The 22,279-nt window shown below is 49.3% G+C and overlaps 1 protein-coding gene across 2 annotated transcripts in view; it reads left to right on the forward strand.

The window, feature by feature from the left end:
- The window catches only part of Rcan1 (regulator of calcineurin 1), a 101,163-nt gene extending 79,445 nt beyond the window's left edge, over positions 1 to 21,718 (forward strand). The window contains exons 1-4 of one of the 2 annotated variants that reach the window (XM_041673348.1): positions 13,309 to 13,520; positions 16,338 to 16,511; positions 17,883 to 18,042; positions 20,654 to 21,718. In XM_041673348.1, the coding sequence (XP_041529282.1) occupies positions 13,434 to 13,520; positions 16,338 to 16,511; positions 17,883 to 18,042; positions 20,654 to 20,826 (594 nt within the window). In that variant the 5' untranslated portion in view covers positions 13,309 to 13,433 and the 3' untranslated portion in view covers positions 20,827 to 21,718. Of the gene's footprint in view, positions 1 to 13,308; positions 13,521 to 16,337; positions 16,512 to 17,882; positions 18,043 to 20,653 lie in introns of those variants that run through there. The other variant, XM_041673347.1, reaches the window with a different exon arrangement.
- Positions 21,719 to 22,279: the final 561 nt, after the last annotated feature.

Here is a 22,279-nt window from a genome sequence, read left to right on the forward strand (position 1 = left end):
TTTCTTCTTAAGCTTTTTTAGGTCTTATGTGGATCCATGCCCCAGAAGGTGAGTGCCATTTGTCAATGGAGATGCTCCTTCATTTCCCAGACACCCAGACTCTAATAATAACACAGAAACTATATTAACTACAACACTGGGGCTGGAGAGATGGCTCAGAGGTTAAGAGCATTGCCTGCTCTTCCAAAGGTCCTGAGTTCCCAGCAACCACATGGTGGCTCACAACCATCTGTAATGAGGTCTGGTGCCCTCTTCTGGCCTGCAGGCATACACACAGACAGTTGTATACATAATAAATAAATAAATAAATATTTTTTAAAAAACTACAACACTGTTTGGCCTATTAGCTCAGGCTTCTTATTAACTAACTCTTACACTTTAAATTAAGCCATTTCTATTAATCTATGTATCACCACGAGGATGTGGCCTACCAGGAAGGTGTCTGTGGCATCTTTCTCCTTCCGCAGCAACATGGTATCTCCTTGACTCCACCTACTCTCTCTATATATCTCTTTCAGTCTGACTATATTCTGTCCTGCCATAGGTCAAACCAGCTTTATTCACTAACCAATAAGAGCAACACATATTCAGAAGGACCTCCCACATCACCTATCCAGCCTGCACCCAAAGGTGTCAGGAAAGACTCAAATGCCACACAACAAAAGTCCTCACTGACCAACTTCCTGGTCTTCAGGACAGACCTTATGTTCATATCCCCTGTGGGCCAGCCAGGGCACTCCCCTCTTCTGCCTACTTTTGACACCTCTTCCCCACCACTCCAGCTGCTCACTGTCCTCATCGACTTAAGGGGTGGCTCCCCATGTAGACTGCAACTCCAGCTGAAGTGGGTGCCTCACTTTCCCTTACTGCCCTCTCGGCATCAGCAGGCCCCTCCCACAAGGAAGAGACTCAAAAACACGAATGGAAGAAACTTATATACTAGCATCAGAACCCACTACAGTTAAAAAAAAAAAAAGTCAGGGATTGCCTTTTAACTTCAAAACTGTGGTGAAGGATATATAATGCAACGTTTTCTATCTTAGCCATTTCCAGTGTGTTTAGTTGTATGGTACCAATTGTCTTTTAAAACCCAGTTCTTCTTTTTAGGTCAGTATTTAGTTTACAGCTACCTGGACTGATCATTCATCCAGGCATTCTGTCAACAAATAGTGAGCCATCTCCTGGCCTCCCAAACTGGACGAGGTGTGAAGCGTGGGTGTTTGTTTACCAGTCATTGGGGAGTCTCATGGATAGCCTGGGTTGTTTAAAAGATAAACCTGGACCCATTATCATTTTCTTCTGAGGCTGGAAGAAAGAGGGCCAACCCATGAGACACTGGGGCAGGCTTTCCAAGAAGAGTTGAGCTGTTTACTTTCTATTAAAGTAGGATGAGCCAGGAAAAGATGAGGGAGAAGCTTTGGATTCAGGGCGCCAGCCTTGGGGAGCCAGCCTTGGGGAGCCAGCCTTGGGGAGCCTTGTGATCCAGGACAGAGTGGAACTGGACACAGGTGAGACAGGACTCGAGCTGAGAGGAGCTGGAGTGACTCATGGTCCAGAGACTGGGTTTTCTCCTGAACGCACATGGAAACCATCGCTAGGCCGTCAATTCTCACGATGTTTGGGATGGTTCAGAGAGGCTAGTCTGCTGTTTTCAGGGTGTCTATGTGAGCAAACCAATCCGGTTGGGCCAGAACTACTTCAGGTGGGCCCATTATTCACACCAGTGGTGTTCAGGCTTGCACAATCCTAGTCAGCTGGCAGGTTGTTAAACAGACTCCCAGTCAGTAAATGTGTGTGTGTCTGTTTTCTGTTGCTGTGGAACGAATGACAACAGAGGCGCGTTTTGCACCACAGGTGTCTGGCAGGACTGGAGGTAGGGACCAGGCATGCTCACGGGGCACTGGTTCTGAGAGCTAGAGGCAGGGTTGTGGCTGCCTGCACTCTGTTCTAGAGGCCAGAGGCGGGGTTGTGGCTGTCTGCACTCTGTTCTAGAGGCCAGAGGCGGGGTTGTGGATGGCCTGCACTCTGTTCTAGAGTCCAGAGGCGGGGTTGTGGATGGCCTGCACTCTGTTCTAGAGTCCAGAGGCGGGGTTGTGGATGGCCTGCACTCTGTTCTAGAGTCCAGAGGCGGGGTTGTGGATGGCCTGCACTCTGTTCTAGAGTCCAGAGGCGGGGTTGTGGATGGCCTGCACTCTGTTCTAGAGTCCAGAGGCGGGGTTGTGGATGGCCTGCACTCTGTTCTAGAGTCCAGAGGCGGGGTTGTGGATGGCCTGCACTCTGTTCTAGAGGCCAGAGGCGGGGTTGTGGATGGCCTGCTCTTCTGTCAGAATTTGTGGAGCGGACTCTGCCTCCCAGCATGGTCAAATCCTCCTTATGAAGGGCTTCCCGCCACCCCCCTACGGCACCTGCATTCCTTACCCCTGACTCCTCCATCTTCAGAGTCAGCATCAGAGACTGCTTCACGTCTTCTTTTAGACACAGACTTACTTAATTGCCCAGGCTGACCTTGAACTCACTATGTAGCCCAAGCTAGTCTCGAACTCAGAACTCCCAATCTCGGTCTCCAGAGTGGTTGGGATTACAGGTCCATGCCACCATACTTGGCTAAAAGGCCTCACTCACATTGAGTCTATGATCTCAGGAAGAGTCCAGTCCCTTTGAGGGCCCCCCTGCTCAGTCTCCCTGAGTGACTTAATCTAATTGCAGAGTAGAAGCAGGCCATCCTAGTTCCTGTTTCCCTATCACCGCACCTTTTGCCTCTGCCCTCTGATCTCCAGTCATAAGATGCTGTGATTCTATTGTGCCCACCCCGGTAATCCACCATCTCTCAGTCTCAAACTCAGTGTACTGACCCTGTGTGCATAGTTCTCCTTGCCCCATAGGATGCTCACAGTTCTGGGATCAGAGGACACCCTGATGTGCATGCTAACAGCCACTGTTATATAACTATATAGTAACCATACAGTAGGTAAGGTTCCACGGCGCCTGTCAAGGTTCCTGCCCTGCTGTGTCCTTGAGGTCCTTGCCATGACCACTCTGTTGTGTACCTCACACAGCCCTGCCACCCCTGTGTATACGTGGTAAGATGATCTCTGTTGTATAAAGACGTTATACCCCACCTTGTTCCCATTCATGATCCTGTGCTCATCACATTTCTGAAAGTAACAAAATGCCTAAGGTCATTTAATTCTTTAAAAACAAAAAGCAAAAGTTATTTTGACTCACAGTTTTGGAGGTTTCATCCCGTGAAGATAGGAAGGTGATGTGGCACTTCGTGGAAGTACATGGGAAAGCAAGGTGTCAGTACCTGGAAGAAAAAGTTATTGATATATACAGTGATTGGCATATGCAGTGATAGACATATACAGTGATTGACATATGCATTGATTGACATATGCAAAGATTGGCATATGTGGTGATAGTCATATGCGGTGATTGGCATATACAGTGATAGACATATATACAGTGATTGGCATATGCAGTGATTGACATATATAGTGATTAGCATATGCAAAGATTGGTATATGTGGTGATTGACATATGCGGTGATTGGCATATGCAGTGATTGGCATATGCAGTGATAGACATATAGTGATTGGCATATGCAGTGATAGACATATACAATGATTGGCATATGCAGTGATAGACATATACAGTGATAGGCATATGCAGTGATTGGCATATGCAGTGATAGACATATGCAGTGATTGGCATATGCGGTGATAGACATATGCAGTGATTGGCATATGCGGTGATAGACATATGCAGTGATTGGCATATGCGGTGATAGACATATGCAGTGATTGGCATATGCGGTGATAGACATATGCAGTGATAGAACATATGCAGTGATTGGCATATGTAGTGATAGACATATGCAATGATAGTATATTCAGTGATTGACATATGCAGTGATTGACATATGCAGTGATTGATATGTACAGTGAAACTTGTTTTCAACCATAAAGAGAAATCAAGTTTTATCATTTTTAAGAAAATTGATACTATAAATAATGGTACTGAGTGAATTAAGCCAGTCTCAGAATGAAAAGTCTTGTATGCTTTCTCTTATGTGTGGATCCTAGATTTCACATAATACACAGTATCAGGTGTGTGTGTGTATGTGTGTGTGTGTGTGTGTGTGTTTGTGTCTCTGTGTGTGTATGTGTGTAGGTGCCAAACTGTCCAGGGAATAAGGGATGGGGGAGTGGGGGCAGATGGTGGAGGGTAGCAGTGTGTGTGTGTGTGCGTGTGTGTGTGTGTGTGCATGTGTGTGTGTGTGCATGTGTGTGTGTATGTGTGTGTGCATGTGTGTGTGTGTGTGCATGTGTGTGTGTGTGTGTAGATGCCACACTGTCCAGGGAATAAGGGATGGGGAGCAGGGCGGTGAGGAGAAGCAGGGCTGGGGAGCACTCAGCACTGAACACCCTGCAGGAGAATACCCTTACTAACACATTGCCCTATGCACTGAATATAGACAGTGAAACTTAAAGAAACAGAGAGGAAGTGGCAGAATCCTACAGTCACCTGACCTTAGGCTCTCCCTAGGGGCGCAGCCCCTAAAGGTTTCACTGCCTTCCGGTAGCTCCAGTCTGGGACCAAGCTTTTAAGGGGTTCTTGGGGAGCCACTCACACACCAACTGCGGCAAAGCCTGCTCTTGCACGCGCTCCTGTGGAAAGCAGTTGACGACTGGCCCTGGATGCTCGCTTTCCTGTCTGACTAGCTGCAAGTCTTGCCCTGAGCACATCTGGGACATGTTCCCTTCACTGTTGCTGCAGAATGGTGAAACTTCACAGCTTCAAGAGGAAGCACTGACTGTTGGTCCTGAGCTTCCATTTCTGCGGAGGCATCTGTCTGTCTGTGGAGTCTGCTCAGCCTTGCTTGGCCCAGAGCCTCCATTCAAGATGCTGCGCACAGCGAGCCTAAGAGGAAAGGTCGTGAGGCTCAGGTAGGTGCATGTGGCTAAACTTTCCAGAGGCCATGCGGTGTCCACTGAAGCACGCACACAAGCCCTCCCCATTCTAGGGCAGGGGACACCCTACCTCTTGGTCCACAGGACCGTGTGGATGAGGGATGGTGCCGTAGCCGACTTTGAAAACTGTTTGCAGAGATAATCTTTATCACAGCAGCCTGCAGCTCTGCGCCCACCCCATCTCCCATACACTGCTCTCCAGGCCCAGTGAAAGATTTTATCTAATAAACTCATTTATTTGTGTTAATGTTCTTACCAAAGTATTTTTAAATGGGGCTACATGTGTGGATTCTTTTCTTTGAAAATGAAGTATGCAGAGACAGGATGGATGTCCTAACATATCCAGGACCTAAGTGAGGTATTCTCCGGTACTGTACTGAGTTTTGTGGCTGAGTTTTGTTTTGGCTTTTGTTTTTGTTTTTTGACTGATTTGGCAAGGAGATTTTGGGAGGAGCAACTGCCTTCCTCTCACACGAATCTCCAGGTGCTAGGTGCTATGTGCCCTTGAGCAAATGCTTATGAAGGAGTTTTCGTGTTTTGGGATATGTAGTTTGGTCTGCCCTTAGTTTAGTGGAGGAAAACAGTCCTGATGGTGAGAGCTAAGAATCAGGGGTTCCTTTACAAGGTGTTTGATGGGGTCCTTTGGCCCAAGCATGGTGAGCACCCTAGGTTTTAGTGTCAACTTAACACAACCCAGAGTCACCTGGGAAGAGGGACCCTCACTGAGGGACTGTATCAACGAGCTTGGCCTGTAGTCATACCTGTTGAAGACTGCCTTGATTAATAGTTGATGGGGGAGCTCAGCCCACTGTGGGCGCGGCACCATCCCTGTGGAAGTGAGCCTGGGCTTCATAAGCTACCTAGCTGAGCGGGAGCTGGCCAGCAACACTCCTCCATGATGTCTGCCTCGGTTTCTGCCTGAGTCCCTGTCTTAACCACCCTCAGTGATGGATTTTGACCTGGAATAAACCCTTTCCTCCCCAAGTTGCTTTTGGTTGTGGTATTTATCTCAGCAACAAAAAAAAATAAACTAGAACACACAACAAGTCTATAATAAGTGATGGCTGGATGGACAAACTCATCATTTGTCTTGAGACTTGGAAGCCTGGCTGGTGTAGGTCCTGGGAGTTTTCCCCTGTAACTGAGTGCTGGCCTGGAATTTTCCCTCTAGCAGTACATTCCACTGGAGTTGAGACTTCGATCTCGAGAATTTGCTGATTAAATACCAATTCTCTTAGAAGGCCTTGCACATTAAACACCTGTTATCTCTAGTGCTGTAATGGGGAAAGTTTGTTGAGTAACATTCCAGTCTTGTTAGAAGGCTGATTCCAAGGAAGGGGCCATTGTGGGTGGGGCGTGCCTGCGTGATCACAGAGCGCTAGGGAAGTGGGAACAGGTGAGCAAGAATTCAAGCACGGAGTCCGCACAGTAGACCTCCAGTGGGGGTTGGGTTCTCCCTGCCAGCCTCACACTGCAGTCCAGTTGGCAGAATGCTCTGTACTCTGAGGTCTGATTGTACTAACGCAGAGGTTGGCCCAGCCTCCCGCAGCACATCACAGACAATCAAATGACTGTTCCCTCACACATGATGCCTCTGATTAAACTGTAAACACCTCGTCCAACACAGCTCATTACTGGGGTATTTCCCTAAAGATGGTTTGCAGAACAGTTTTTGGTTTTGTTTTTTGGTGTTTTTTTTTTAAGTCAAATAAATAGTTCTGGTAAAATTTTGGTTTTAAAAAGGGGGTTTTAAAAAAGTCACTGACTGACAGTACATACTATCAATATACTGAAAACACCAGGCTCGGGCTGGGGTCATAGTTCAGTCAGTGGAGTACTTGCCTTGCAAGCCTGAGGACCTGAGTTGGGCACACACCCTCCCAGAAAACACATATAGAAAGCTGGGCATGGAGGTGTGTGCTTGCAATCCTAGCACTGGGCGGGCAGAGACAGGTGGATTCCTGGGCACTCTGGCCAGCGCCAAGTAAACCACAGGTCAGTGAGAGAGACCTTGCTCCTGAAAACATGGTAGAAAACACTCCTGAGGAACTAACCCAGCTGGGATTATTTTCTGACCTGCACACGCATGTACACACATGTGCACCATGTGCACACATACAAGAACAAAAAAATCACCAAGCTGAGGAATTCTGACTAAAAAATAAAATATAAATTAATGGTCCTAGTACCAAATCAGTCTTCTTTTTTTGGGGGGCGGGGTAGGTTTTTTTCTTTGTTTGTTTTGGGAGGTGGGTTTTTTTAGTTGAGTGTGTGTGTGTGTGTGTGTGTGTGTGTGTGTGTGTGTGTGTTTCATCTTCCGAGACAGGGCTTCTCTGTGAAACAGTCCTGGCTGTCCAAGAACGCACTCTGCAGACCAGGCTGGCCTCGAACTCAGAGTCCCACCTGCCTCTGTCTCCTGTGCTGGGGTTAAAGCTGTGTGCCACCACCACCCGGTCCAAATCAGTCTTCTAACCGTGAATTTTATGTGGCATTTCTGTTAACCTTGACCATCAAGATACAGCGTGGCAAGGGGGGGGGGCAAGGGGGGCTTTATTTTATTCAAAAAGCAACCAGTGCATTGTGGAAATTTTGTGACCAGCGTGAGCCCAGAGAGAAACACAGCAGTCTTCCCTGCTATTCTGTTTACTGTGTCACTTTTCTTCACCCGAATTGTCACCATAGCACTATTGCTCATTATTGCTAACACTAATGACTTTACAGCAAATAGCATCCTTTTATAGTAAACATTTTCACTTCTTAAGTATCTTTATTCTCTATTCAGTGGATTTAGGATCTTTAATTTTTAATATATTTTAACATTTTTTTATTTTTATTGTCTGGTCATTAGTTGGATATTCAGTGGCCCCAAAGGGCCCATTTCCATCTCTGTCCTCTGCCATGAATGATTTCTTTACTGAGTTCCCAGGAGTGGGTTGTCATCCGAGGGTTTCAGTAGACACTCCTCAAAGTTCAGACTTCCTTTATCCACTTCCTGTCAAGTTATTCACCTAAGTAGATGAGCTAATGTCCCTGAATACTGGCTGCTGTCTTGAAGTTAAATGTCACGACTTCCAGGTGATTCCTGATGGAACTTTCTTGTCTCCTTGAGCTCGTGCCTTGTTTGGTTGTTTGGGACCAGGGACATAGACCCTTCAGGAATGGAGATCGACCCCTGGTTGCTTGTCCTCTCTGGGGATCACTCGTGCCGAGGGGAACCCCTGGAATCCCTTCTGAACAACATGGGGTAGCAAGGCCCACCCCTCCTGCGCCATCCTTGGGACTCCCCACAGGTTCAGAAAGGTGTCCGCAGGGACCAGGACAGCGCAGCTCTCTCCATCCACCTTGGCCTGCTCCCCACACCGCTTGCCCATAGCCCTTTACACAGAGCCTCTTCTGTGGGGAAATCAGGTGTCCAGACAACTGGTTGGTTGAGCTAAGTTGATCACTATGGGTTCCTCTCATCGTGGGCGAGGAGCCTCCACGACTGCCTCTCAGAAGTTTGGCTGGTCCTAAAGGATGTTTCTTAAAAGATAAAACCAGGTTGAATGGTTTTTATAGTTTTTTCAACATAAGATGATTGATCAAGTAAGTCCTACATCTTCACATAAACAGTTTAAAATGCTGTCTTCCCAAGATCATCTTTTTTTTTTTTAAGTATCTTTAAAAATCCTTGGGGATTGGATTGGAGAGATGGCTCAGCAGCGAAGAGCACTTGCTCTTCGAGAGGATCCAGGTTCCACAGTACTCCACTTCCCGGGGATGCCTTCTCCGGCCGCCGTGAACACTGGGCACATATGTAGTGGAGTGTTCACAGATAAAAGAGTCATCCACTTAAAATCTTAAAAAAATCTCATCCTAGAACCACCTCCAGCCCTCCCCCAGATGCTCCGTTTATCACAAGCTAATTCTGAAGGGGCTGTAAGTGCTGAGGTTCTGACTTTCAGCCAGGGCCTCCCCGTTATGGCCATTGTTCACGCCTTTTCTCACTGCTGAATGGAATGCCTGACAGAAACAACAGGAAGGATGAGGGCAGGAGGTGGGGCTTGGGGATTAGAGAACAAAGTCCATTGTGTCAGAGAAAGCATGGTGGGTGGACAACAGGCTCATTCTGTGTCATAGAAGCAGAGAGCTAGACCTGAAGGAGAAAGGGGGTCTATAAGCCCCAAAGGGTTCATCTCACCCCCTAATGGTTTTTAGCCCCCCAGAACAGTGCCACACATGAGCCTGTGGGGGACATTTCACCTTCAAATGGCAAAATAATTTCTTTGTTGAAAGCAACAGTGGTTTCTGTGCACCAGAGTGTGGTCGAGGCCATCCCATAACCATGTCAGCCTCATAATTCCCACGAGCCGACAGATTTCAGGAGCGAGAGAACATTATCCAAGTGCCCGGCAAGTCACCTCAGAGAGTGGCAGCCTGTGAGTAGCCTATGAAAAATCAATACATTTGAGGAAGTGCTGTCGGAGGTAGGGAGGGGGGGCACTCACTGTGCAGACACCACAGCGAAAGCCTCGGCGAGGCCCCCAGCACCCCACCCAGCGCCTGGCTCTAGCAGATGACTCTCTAAGTTAAATCAGATGCTGTAACTTCATGTGCCTTTGGGGTTGATCCTCGGTGAGACAGTGACAATGACACTGGGACATTGGAGAATATCAGTGTCCAAAGCACACAGGGCTCATGGCCGTGCGTCTTCTCCCACCCCCCAGAGAAATCAGAAGTTCAGCTTCTGTAAGAGAACTCCCAGTCTATAAATGTTGGCAGCTGTTTTCTTCATGTTGTGGGGTGACTACCATTCTCAGGGCAACTAACCAGGCCATTGTCTTGGGAAAAGAGGATGTTTTGGGTCTCCCACATTCTAGCACAAGGGTGTGAGCCCAATTCTCTGGCACATAAAGATTAACTTCCCCCTGTAACTCAATGGGAACCCCCTGGATTTCCTAAGGAACACCCAAGTTTTAGTGGGGTCTTTGTCATATGCTACCATTTACACACCGCCAAACTTTTTAAAAAAAAAATGTGCATTGGTGTTTTGCCTACATGTTGGTCCGTATGAGGGTTCTCGATCCCCCGGAATTAGAGTTATAGACAGTCGTGAGCTGCCATGTGGGTGCTGGGAATTGAGTCCAGGTCCTCTGGAAGAGCAGCCAGTGCTCTTAACCGCTGAGCCATCTCTTCAGCCTTACCTTGAATTTCCTATCCCTCAGCCTCCGAATCCCAAGTGCTGGGATTACAGGCATGCGCAGTGCTGGCATATGTAGTACTGAGGACCAATCCCAGAGCTTCCTGCACACGAGGCAAACATTTTACCAGCTGAGCTGCACCCCATCCGTGGAGCTGGCCTTTCCATCCGATGCTGGAGAGTCACAGACTCCAACCTTGCCTTCTCCCTCTCTAGGGGCAGCTCCCCTTGTCCCCCTCTGAGTGGCCTTCCTCACTAGGCTACAGTGCCATGTCTGCCAGCTCCCTGGAGAAAACTGCCAGAAGGTTTTCTCAGCCCTAATGATGAGAGGGATGAGTGTCTGCCTGGGAAAGACAGGGCTTTCAGGAGTGGCACCCCAGAAAGTGGGGATCATGCTTCAGAGGTGAAGGGACAGACTTGTTGGAAAGATTGAGCAGAGCTTTGTGAAAGCCATTTGGCACCTGGAGGAAGACAGCCAAGCTAAGTGATTCTGTGGGGCTGGGGGGGGAGGGGGGGCGTGGCCAGACCCCACAGGCAGCAGCCCAGGTTTTGCAGGAAGTGCCAGCGTATGTCTCTGGGTGAGGACTACATCAGAGCTGAAGTTAAAAGTGGTCGTTAAAGCAAGTGATCCAGGAAGAGCAGACCAAAAAGAGCCAAGCCGGAATGAGTAATGGCAGCAGCTCCAGCCTTGCAATCGCTAAATCAATGCTGCCTCCCTTGGTCCTGGGTGTTGGCGGCCAGGTGGTTAGGGTCGCTCTGATTTGCCCGAGGCTGTTTCTTCATCTTAAACTTTGCAGACTGTGCTTTTCCGAGAAGTAATAGAAGGAAGGTGATCTTTATGTGCCCGGGAAAGATCGTGGTAATAAGGAAACAGACGCTAATCAGATTCCACTTTAGGAAGAAAAGTGTGGTCTTTCTCCACGCTTGAGGCTTGAGACTGGCATTCTCTCCTCCTCCCCCTCCTCCCCTTCATCTTCCCTGCCATCTTCTCCTTCCTCTTTCTTCCCCCTTCCTCCCTTGCCTTCTCCCCCCTCCCTTCCTCCCTTTCTTTCTTCTCCCTCCTCTTCCTTCTCCTCGTTAGAATTTTCTTCTGGTTAGAATTCTCACGTTCACTTTCAGCTTGGATTGTCCATAAACTTCCCTCCACTAAAGCCGGTGCTTAGCACTTCCCCCTGACAGGATGGACACAGCGCAGCCGCAGCCATCACTCTTGGCGCTGGCATAAACAGTCGTTAGAATTCCTATATCATCCCCAATGCAGAACAGTGTCTTTCCTTTGACCAAGCACATTTTTGCCAGTGAGACCACATGTAGACAATGAATCCTGAGTCCACATGTCATAACTGCGCCCCGTTCTCTGATTGCTCCCAAAACTGACCCAAGGGGCTGAGGAGGTGGCTGGATGGTTAAACACTGGCTGCTCTTGCAGAGGACCCAGGTTTGACTCCCAGCACCCACATGGCAGCTCACAACAGTCTGTAACTCCAGTCCCAGGAAGTGGCGAGGGTAAAGCAGAGAGAGAACATTTAGTTGGTCAGATGAGACCATTGTGATGGGCTTTGAAGAGCAAATAGGAATTTTACAACTGGTGAATCCCCTCCTCACAGTCAGCTAACAGTGAGTATAGGCTGGAAACCAGTAACGACCATAAGAGACATATTCGCCTAAGGAAAGGCTGCTTTGTTTGACGCACACCTACCGCTCAGTGTTCAGAACATTTTTAGAATAAATGCATTTAAGTCTTTTGGGGCTGGCAGCCCTGGGTGATTTGGCAAAACAAACACCATAACTGGTTTCTTACATAACCCCAGAGTTGGCAGCAAGGCGCCAGGCTTTGAAATTAAGCAACACTCACTCATCTCAGGAGCCTTGCCTTTGTGTGTGTGTATGTGTGTGTATGTGTGTGTGTGTGTGTGTGCGTGTGTGTGTGTGTGTATGTGTGCGTGTATGTGTGTGTGTGTGTGTGTATGGGTAGGGATAAATGCACTGTTTGTTCCGCTTGAATGTGTTCTTTGTGATTCCTAGGCTACTCTAATGGTGCCTTGAATAAAGTTTTCAGTGTGGAAGTATGGCTTGACTTCTGGACGTTTGGAGGCTCACTCTGCATCACCTTAGGAAGGTGTTGATACTGTGAATGCTTTAATGAGGTTGGGAAAAGCGGGAAGGACAGATTGTCCGAGACTGGTAGTTGGAAGTAGGAACTAGGGCCCTCTGGATGCCCGCAGTCTGCAGCAAGCACCCCACACCGTGTGGGCACAGAGGCTGGTGGCATGCTTGTCTGTAGAACCTGAGTCTTTCCACATCTGCTCCCATTTTTGATAAAAAGAGAAAGTGTGGTTGTTGGACAGGACGTCCCCTCAGCTTCAGAGCCCGCTTCCCTGTCCCACTGTTGTTTCTGTGACACGGGCATCATCTTGATGGCATGATTCTGCCAACCTCGTTCCTCTGGGACAGTCTTCGCTTGAATTCTTTGAGCCTCCAGGAAACATGCGTATGTTGCCCATCCCTGACCCTCCAACTCAGGAGATTTTCCAAAGGAGAATCCCTTCCCACCATCCCACTGGGAAGTGGGACCTTTGCCTAGTAAAGTACAATTGGGGAGGGGGTAAAAACACTGCGTTTCACAACAAACCCTACTTTTTTCTTAAAAAACAAAACTCACTGACCAAGACCAATTGCAAAATGTTTCTCTGATGCCCAGCAAGAAACATTGAGGTTTGTCAGGGCTAGCAACTCCCCACGACTTGGATTTCTAGGTCTTTCAAAGCCTAAAGACTCCCTGGAGAATAATTGCTGTTTGCCCCGTAGACCTTCGTCCCTTCTCATTCTGTAACATTTTCCATCTTAAGCGGGGCCCGCCCCGTTCAGCCCCAGAAGCGTGTTGTCTGGGCTGCCGAGTGGAATTACTACCAATGGGAACTATGCCGCAAGAGGGGTGGTGAAGCTTCGAAGCTCAGCAAACCTCAGCGGCCTTTCCACCCTCTGAGCAGAGGTAATTAGCATAGGGAAAATGACTAAGGTGTTGACGTCACCTCTTTCCAGTAGAAACTTACACTTTGTCCCTGTCCGCCTGCAAGCACGCCGGACTTGACTCAGGAATTTGCTGTCCAAACAGGATGCTCTGGAAGCCGAGCCCTCCCCACCCCCAGGGGGCTGGCCCTCAGAGGAGCTTTATAAACCCGGCTGGAAAAAGGACCCGTGGTATCTGTCTTGCCAAGGAACCGCTCCAGCTTGGTGCTTGCCTGCCTGAGTCGTTAGCGTCTGCCCCGTAGGAAAGCAGAATGCATTTTAGGGACTTTAACTACAATTTTAGCTCCCTGATTGCTTGTGTGGCAAACCGTGATGTCTTCAGCGAAAGCGAAACCAGGGTAAGGTTTTCTGGCGACCCGGGATCTCAGAGCATTTTCCAAGAACGCCGCTAATTGGGACAGTTAGCCAAAATCTCAGGAGCGGGTGGCTGTCTTGTGGGGTTTATCAGGTAACCCCCAAAGTAGTTAGCGTCTTGAAAATCAGACGCTGTTGCCTGAAGAATTAATTGGGATGGGAATTGGGTAGAGCTGCTGCTTTGAATGCTCCGGATTCCCTGTGTGCGCGGGAGGTGCGGACATTGTGTGTGGCCACACTTGGCTCCTGTGAACTCTGGAGGGAGGCTGCTGCCAGCTCTTGCCCCTGGAGTTCCAAATGACCCGATTTCCTCGTGGGAAATACTGTGAGAAGACTGCGTGTTTGCAGTACTGGCAAGTGTCTGCCTTCAGCTTCCAGATCCTTCCAACTAGAGAAAAATGCAGGCAGGGCAAATATTAAAACTAAGCGTGGGATGAGATAGCAGCCATCGCAGAGATAATTAGTTGTCTTTATCACTTTGCTTTTCTTCTCCATTTTGGAAAAGCATTAAGAGGTTTTTCCCATCAGTTACTATCAAGCATTAATAGTAATAGTAACTAATTGATCTCTACTAAGAATCATATGAAAGGATATTGAATATGTCCCGTTTGTGGGGATAGTGTTTGGAATGCTTTCTATTCAAGCCCATTGGGATGTGTAGAGAGTTTAGTCATAGCTAAATGTTATAACGTTTGAGAGACTGGACAGTAGCTTTTTAACTTGATTGTAAACACAGTCTATTCACAGACAGGCTACAAACTTGATGTGCTGAATATTAGCCCGATAAGTGAACTCATTCAACTGTTTCTTATTAAGTAGATATCCTATACAACAAGTGTAGCTGGGTATCTACTATTAGAACAAATAAGATTATTTCCTAAGTGTGCGCACTTAGCAATAATGTGTGTTCTCTGGTGCTCTGCTTCTGAGCCCTATCTTGCATTCTAAAAATATTCACCAGATTATCTCTCCCAATTTCTGAATCATAACTTCAAAACTCCAGTTAGTCACAGTGCCTGTTGATGAGATCATGTGAAATCCCGGTCTTACCAAGACACCCTTCTGCCAGAAACCTGCCCAGCCCCCCACAGCTGCAGGAGAGGATCGCCCAGCTGCCCAGCTGGTGACATCCAGGTCAGAGGTCAGCTCTGCTCTGCTCCACACCTGGGCTCCCCAGCCACCTGCCTCAGAGAAGAGCCCGCAGGCACGCGCACGTGGTTGTGCTGTGCTCCATCTGGAGCAGGCGCAGAGCCTCCAGGTTTTTAGTCCCAGAGATGGCTGACTCAGAATTCCCTGCCCTATCTTCACTTCCCTCAGTGTTTCCAGGATAGGCTTGTAAGTTTCTGCCTCAGTTGTCCACCTGTGCAGGAGTGAGACCACGGCTCAGGATCCAGGATCCAGCTGCCTCTCACCACCCACCCCCAGAAGTCCCTGCAAACTGGCCTGAGTGTTCTTGGTTTTTGTTGTTGTTGTTTTTTTGTTTGTTTGTTTTTTGTTTTGGGTTTGGTTGGTTGGTTGATTGATTGTTCCAGACAGGGTTTCTCAATAGCTATGGAGCCAATCCTGGAACTCACTCTATACACTCTGCTGGCCTTGAACTCATGGAGATCCGCCTGCCTCTGCTGGGATTAAAGGTGTCCACCACCGCTGCCCAGCTTGTCCTGTGTGTTTTAGCCTGTAGAAAAGAACTCAAAAGGCTGGGCGGTGGTGGTGCACACTTTTAGTCCCAACTCTCAGGAGGTAGAACAGGTGGGTCTCTGTGAGTCCGAAGCCAGCCTGGTCTACAACAGAGTGAGCAGACTCCTAAAGCTACAGAGAAACCTTGTCTTGAAAAACAAACAAACAAACAAAAAGAATTTAAAAAAAAAGAAAGAAGGAAGGAAAAGAAAGAGAAAGGAAGGAAGGAAGAAAGAAAGAAAAAGTCCCAAAACACCTGGCATCTAAAAAGCCCCCAGAATCTTCTGGAGTCCCTAGGAGGTGCATTCCTCCATCCCGCATACTGCTGCAGGAGAGGGTGGGGCCCCCAGCCTTTCCCAGGAGACTGATGAGCTTTTTCCAGAAGCCAAGAGCCAAGCTAGTAATCCCAGAATCTGGGCTTTCCACGCTCACAGCTCTCACTGTTTCCTAATTCTCAGCAGCCCTTACAACAGCAGGGCAAGGCATGTACCTGCAGGGAAGCATCGCCTGCCCACCCACCCGCCAGCGGCTTGCGCCATGATCAATTTTAAGCCTTTAAAAAGTAACAGACCGAGATAAACCACAGTGGGAGTTCACAAAGAGCTTCCTTTAAGGAATGGTCAGACTTTCTTTTTAAGGTCATTGTGCCTTTGTTCTTCAGTTTTCAGAAAGGTTCTCCCCTCACCCCTTCAGATTTGCTTGCAGGACCTTGAGCCCTAAAGAAATATTTGAAGAACACAAAGTCTACTCTGGATGAGCTGGCTAGACAGCAGAGGGAGTATCAGGCTGGGATAAGGAGCGACCTGACGCTACCTCCCTAGAAAATGCTTATCCCACTTGTAAAGGAGTGCTAGTTGTTCTGCTGGTTAAATGAATTTGGCATAATAAACTGTCTACTTCCCTCTTAGAGGATCACCTGAGTTAGTCTAATGCTGGCACGTGTGCTTAGTGTCTCTCTCTCTCTCTCTCTCTCTCTCTCACACACACACACACACACACACACACACACACACACTTGGAGTCCTGGGAATGGCTGATACTCATTTCTTCACCAAGGAAGGTAATGAGTAGGGCCTCCCTCAAGCAGGTGAATTATAAACTCTTTTATTGGTATTGTTTTTCAGGCCAAATTTGAATCCCTCTTCAGGACGTATGACAAGGACATCACCTTCCAGTATTTTAAGAGCTTCAAACGCGTCCGAATAAACTTCAGCAACCCCTTATCTGCCGCCGACGCCAGGCTGCAGCTGCATAAGACTGAGTTTCTGGGGAAGGAAATGAAGTTATATTTTGCTCAGGTAAGTGTGTCCGTTGCGAAGCAGGGTCCTCCCTCCCATCACGTCCCAGCAAAGCACCCCATGTGCTGGTATGATAGACACTGGAAAACTAGTACGCATCCCAAGAGAAGAGGAGCCCTACCCTGAATTCTGAGTCTCACCTGATCTGAGAAGGAAGCAGGTGAGCGTGAGAATCACCTCAGAGATGGTTACCCTGTAGCTTCCTAGGCTGGATGGGGAATGAGGGAAAGAAGCCCTCCTGGTTCACACAGGGATCTGGTGCGGGTTCTCTAGGCTTACAGCAGCACCCTGGCTTTGTGAGGAACCTGAATGCAGATCAGCACAGCGTTGTCAATCTCGAGGTGGGGGAATGCTTACCACATGGTTGAGACCCTCTCTCAGCTGAGGGGCAGAGGTGGGGAACTATGGGTAGGTTTGCCCTTTGTCCTGCCAACCCCAGGTGAACCCTCAAGGCAGCTCCCACTTCTGTGATATTGTAACAGGAACTGGTAGATTGCCAAGGAAAGAGAAAAGAGGTTCTAGAACGCTACTCCCAATGTAAAGTCAGTCCTTGTCAGGTCCTGAGCCTTTTCCTCACCCCACCTCCACCCCCAGAATTGTTACTTAGCCTTTGGGTCTCCCAGAAATTGATTCTGAGATCCCTCTGCCCTCAGCAACAGTGGCTTCATTTATTCTAAAATCGTCTGTGTTCGTCACTGTCATTTAGGACAGGCACAATCGGTGCAGTGTGAGGCTAGCAGCCCTGGGGGGCTCCCACCGTACTGGCGCTGTTAGGGTTTGAATATGAAATGCCCCTCTTGGGCTCATGTGTTTGAATACTTGGGTCCTCGGTGATGCCACTCTGAGGAGTTACTGAACCTTTAAGAGGTGATGACCTAGCTAAAGGAATGGGATCCTTCAGGGGTGGACATTGAGGGGTTAGAGCCCAGCCCCCCCTTCCTGTTGAAGCCCTCTTTGCTTCCTGGTTAGCACCGTGTAACAAGAGGCCACGTGCCCCTACAGGTCCTAGCCACTGCAAGCTCTGCCATGCCCCCGCCACGGTGACTTCACTGTGAACTCCGTCATGCCCCCGCCATGCTGACTACACCCTCTCAAACTGTGGGCCAGGACAAGTCCTGTCTCCCTTCTGCTGTTTTCATCCAATGTTGTCATAGCCACTAGAAAAGTTTGCCTCACCAGACACCTCCTTTCACCTCCGTACAGACATCTTCACAGCTCTTGGAATAGGAGCTGGTGCCCTCCCTGGCCCCTCCCTGGCCGTTGGGGTGCTGCTGGCTGTGCTTGCCTCCCACAGGCGTCCGGGAACCTCTGTGAACTATTTACCGCTGCTCTTCTCTCTCAGCGCACTGATGAGCTGCTTTCTCTCCGCAGACCTTACACATAGGAAGTTCACACCTGGCTCCGCCTAATCCAGACAAGCAGTTTCTCATCTCCCCTCCCGCCTCTCCGCCCGTCGGTTGGAAACAGGTGGAAGATGCTACCCCAGTCATAAATTACGACCTTTTATATGCTATCTCCAAGCTGGGGCCAGGTAAGCAGCGCCCTCATGTGGTCAAGGGGCTGGGAGGGGAGGGGAGGTTGTCCTGACACAAGACGCCCCCCATGACCCCATGCAAATGTGTTGTGTGAACCCTGCATTCTTCCCCATTGCTGCCACTGGTGCTCATGGTGTGTCCCCTGGAAGGGTTGCAGGAGAGACAATAGCAGCCTGTGGGTTTCTACACCACCATCCCCGAAGTGTCCCCTAAATCTGCAGCCCCATCAGGCATGCCTGTGTGGCACACTCCCCGGCCACAGAACAAGTTGTTCCAGGTGGGGTGAGCAGCTGGCTTTTGTTTTGGAAAGGACAACAGACCACCCTTCTCGGGAGTTGGTGCCTCTGCAGTCACTGTTCCTACCTGGCTTTTCTAGTGGGTGGGAGGAGAGTCCCAGGTCCTGGTGAGGACAGATCCCAGAATGGATCTCACTTGTGGAACTGTGAGCCATCGAGAAAACCATCACCTGTAAACGGCGCTGTGCATGGTTCCTGGCCGTGGGCAGCTCAGTGCTCGGGATGTGGTTTTTAGGAGTTAGGGTGCAGAGATGTGAGGGTCACTCCTGCCCGCCACACAGCAATGACTGTCCATCAGCTTCTTGTTTCTCCTTGAGCAGCTACCTGATGTTCCTTTGGGGAAGGGTTTTATTTTCATGGCCCATCAGCAGTTTCATGCTGAAAGATTACACTTCTGAGAACACAGCCTAAGCGGAAATTCCTCCTGCGGTACAAAGCAAGAATCATGTTACTAGTGCTAATTGGGGCCTGAAGGTCAAGACTGGAAATGACCTGTATGAGCAAGTAGATGGCTGGCCATGGCAGTTGCTAGCTAGCATCATTAGTGAAGCCAAGGGTCTGGCATCAGGGTGTCACACATGGAAGCAGAGGGCATCTCCATCTGAGGCAAGGAGCCAAACTGTCCCAGGGCAGGAAGTGAGACGAGCCTTCCATCTCTGAGAACCCAGACCGTGGATGAATGGGCCGAAGCATCCCTTTGGGAAGTCTGCAGTGTACACTGGAGTAGCAGAGTGCCCCCCAGGGCCCCGAGGGAATTCTCACGCCCCAGAGTTGAGCACACCTTCAGGTCTGACGAGAAGGTTCTTACAAAAGGGACTTTCTCAGAGTGGTTTGCCCTTCATCTATTTAGCAGTGAAGTTAATGGGTTTTGTGTGTGTGTGTGTGTGTGTGTGTGTGTGTGTGTGTATTTTATTTTTTGTTTCAACTGTGCCTTGGACTGCAGAGGTCTCACAATACAGCCTCGAGTTCCGAGCCTTCTTACTTGGGACGATGGTAGATACTTCTGTGGAAAGCCTCCATTTTCATCTTTCCCAGCAACCCTCAGCACTGGGAGAGCCGAGGCTCCTTCACGTTAGCAGTTAGGACAACATTTTAGCCTCACTGGTGGGGCAGAGGCCAGGCCATGTGCCATGTTTGGTCCTGGTGCCGTGCCTCCACATCTGAGGTGCACACTAGAGAGCTGGCAGCCCCGCCAAGCCACTGCGTCACCTCAGAACTCAACTAGTTCAGCAGTGGGGTTCAGACCTGGGACCTTGCATCTGCTGGCAAGTACCCCATGTTTGATCACATCCCAGCACCCTACTTTTTTAAAACATAGAGCTGGGTGGCATTGGTCAAGGCAGCGTGTCGTGAGCCTGCTGCTGGGTGTCTTGAATGCTCTCTGGTGGAACTGGCCTCATCGCCACCTTGGTTGCCCCATTTTAGAGAAGACGCAAAGGGCACAGAGGAATGAAGTGGCCTGCATGCCCACTGTGTCCAGGTCCTCGCGTTGGCACTCTCGTCCATACGACAGCCACTCTGCCATGCTGACTCCCTCAAGGGGTGTCCCAGACCCCTGCTTTCCAGCCACAGTGTGTCAATAACAGAAGGCTCCCTGACCTTGCTGCAGCAGAGTGGTGTGAACGTGATGGAGTCTGGGCAAGCCTAGGCTAGCCCAAAACAGCAATGAGGGAGCACTCTGCTCCAGCTAATAGCTGACACAAGTATGAATGAATGAATGAACGAACGAATCAATGGTGCTGTGGCTGAGGATGTCGCTCAGGTGGTGGAGTACCTGCTTAGCATGTATGAACCCCTGGGTTTGGCCCCCAGTGCCTCATAAACCAGCACAGTGGTGTGAGGCCTCTGCGTCTAGAAGGTAGAGGAAGAGGGATAGAAGTTAAGATCCGCCTCAGCTACTTAGGGAACTTGAGGCCAGCCTGTACTCTGTCAAACCTGCTCCCAAACTAAGGGAAAGATGAGACAGTTGGACAGATACAAGGCAGGCGTGTGTGTGTGTGTGTGTGTGTGTGTGTGTATACACATAGGGCCTCTCCACACCTCCTCCCTGCTGTGCTCTGCACCCCAGCTGAAAGCCTTACAACAGACTCAGGACATTTGTTCACAGAGTGGTTTTTGCCCGTCCTTTCTCTGAACGGAGGCTTCCCACACCTCCCCTGGATTATGCTCTGGGTAGACCTGGGAAGGGTTAGCTAACAACACACGTTCTGTTCCTCCTGCTCTCCCTCCCTGCCCTGGTGCCAGTCCCGGGTACCTACATGTCATGCTCAAGGACTTGCCCTGGTTACCCTGTGGTGCCTTCCTTCCCTAGGCGAGAAGTATGAGCTCCACGCAGCAACAGACACCACTCCCAGCGTGGTGGTTCACGTGTGTGAGAGTGACCAAGAGAACGAAGAGGAGGAGGAGATGGAGAGAATGAAGAGACCCAAGCCAAAAATCATCCAGACAAGGAGGCCAGAATACACGCCTATTCACCTCAGCTGAACCGGCTCACAGACCGCGAAGACACGTTCTGAACCCTGCTCATGGGGAAGAGTCTTTTACTGTGCAGGTGGCTGGTCATAGCTTTGGAGGTGACAGCCATGACCACTGTGGCAGAAATTCCAGTTCATGTTGCTCAGAAGAGAATCAAGGCTTTGTCTCCTTGTTCTGATATCGCACCTCAGTCCATGTCCATGGCACCCAGGAATGTCTTGGGCCATTCACTGAGTCTGTGGTAATCACACAAGGAAATCTGGGGACATCTCGAGAAACTGATAATGGTGGTGTCTTGTCCTCACTCTTTTCTAGGTTCTGTTTTTGCCAAGGACAGGTTGACTGGTGGCCCAGGGTGAGATTTCTGTTTCCAGCCAGCGTTCAGCGTTCAGGGTTCAACCCCACTGGCAGGCAGAGGCCCCCCACAAGTCACCGCGTGTCCAGTGCAGAAAGGCTCCTCCTTCCTGCCGTCATGTTCTAATGTCCATGCATGTGTACTACTGGGTTCCAAGACTAACCTTTGTTTGTGTTGAGTTCCGCCGGGGAGACGAAAACCTGTGGCCTCTCCTGGCCCCGGCTCTCTCTGCAGCAGCACCCACACATGGGGTCACACCTGGAGGGGTCACCCAGTCGCTTGTGCTTTCTCACAGAAGAGGGTGACCCTGGGTTCCTGTGTAGAATTTAGAGGGAGTGGAGAGAAGAGCAGCTTCACTGCCAGCTGCAGGCGGGTGGGAAGTTTAGGTGTGGCTTTCGGGTTCAGACATTGATTCCCATTGTTTCTTTTATGTAAGTGGTTTGTGCGTGAATTTCAGCCAAAAACCCCTTTGAGAACTGTTGGTTGAGACGGTTTTTCACCCCACTGAAACAGGAAGACAAACTTGTAAATAAAGCAGAGAGCATTTCTGGATTCCTGTCGCGTACCTGGGTGAGGATAGAGGGCAGAGGGGTCCCAAGCTCCCTGTGACTTGTGTGTGGTAGAAATCAATGTCATGTCTAACGGGCTGAATTTGGAGCATGTGAAGTCGTAGCCGTGTGTTGCTAGAGGGACACAGTGCCTTTCCCCTTTCCTTCCAGATGGGCCATGACACTCGGTGAACATTTGGGACTTTCTCTTTTCTAGTTGCCGTGTGTGTGTCTGGTAAATAGGTGTTCTGTTTTGGTCTTACAATACCATTACCAAGTTTGTCACTCTGAAATAACCTAATGCCATTTAACAATGCATGCTTTGGGAGTTCAGAAAGCGGTCTCCTCTGGGGAGCAGATTGCTGGCATTCAGTCTCCATCAGTCTACGACGAAACATGGATCGAATGTTCTCCAAACCCTGTCCACAGTGCTGGGGGGAGGAAGCCAGCAAGGGAGAGACCATCGCATCGCTGCCCAGTGTTTCTAGTTCAGTGCTTTTGAGCCGGAGAGGCTAACCTCAAAGATATTTTTTTTAACTGCGTTCTGTAATAAATCAGC

The sequence above is a fragment of the Microtus oregoni genome, unplaced genomic scaffold (genome assembly GCF_018167655.1).
Source record: "Microtus oregoni isolate MIOR12 unplaced genomic scaffold, Mior012 000023F_ref0000262, whole genome shotgun sequence".
Classification (NCBI taxonomy): domain Eukaryota; kingdom Metazoa; phylum Chordata; class Mammalia; order Rodentia; family Cricetidae; genus Microtus; species Microtus oregoni.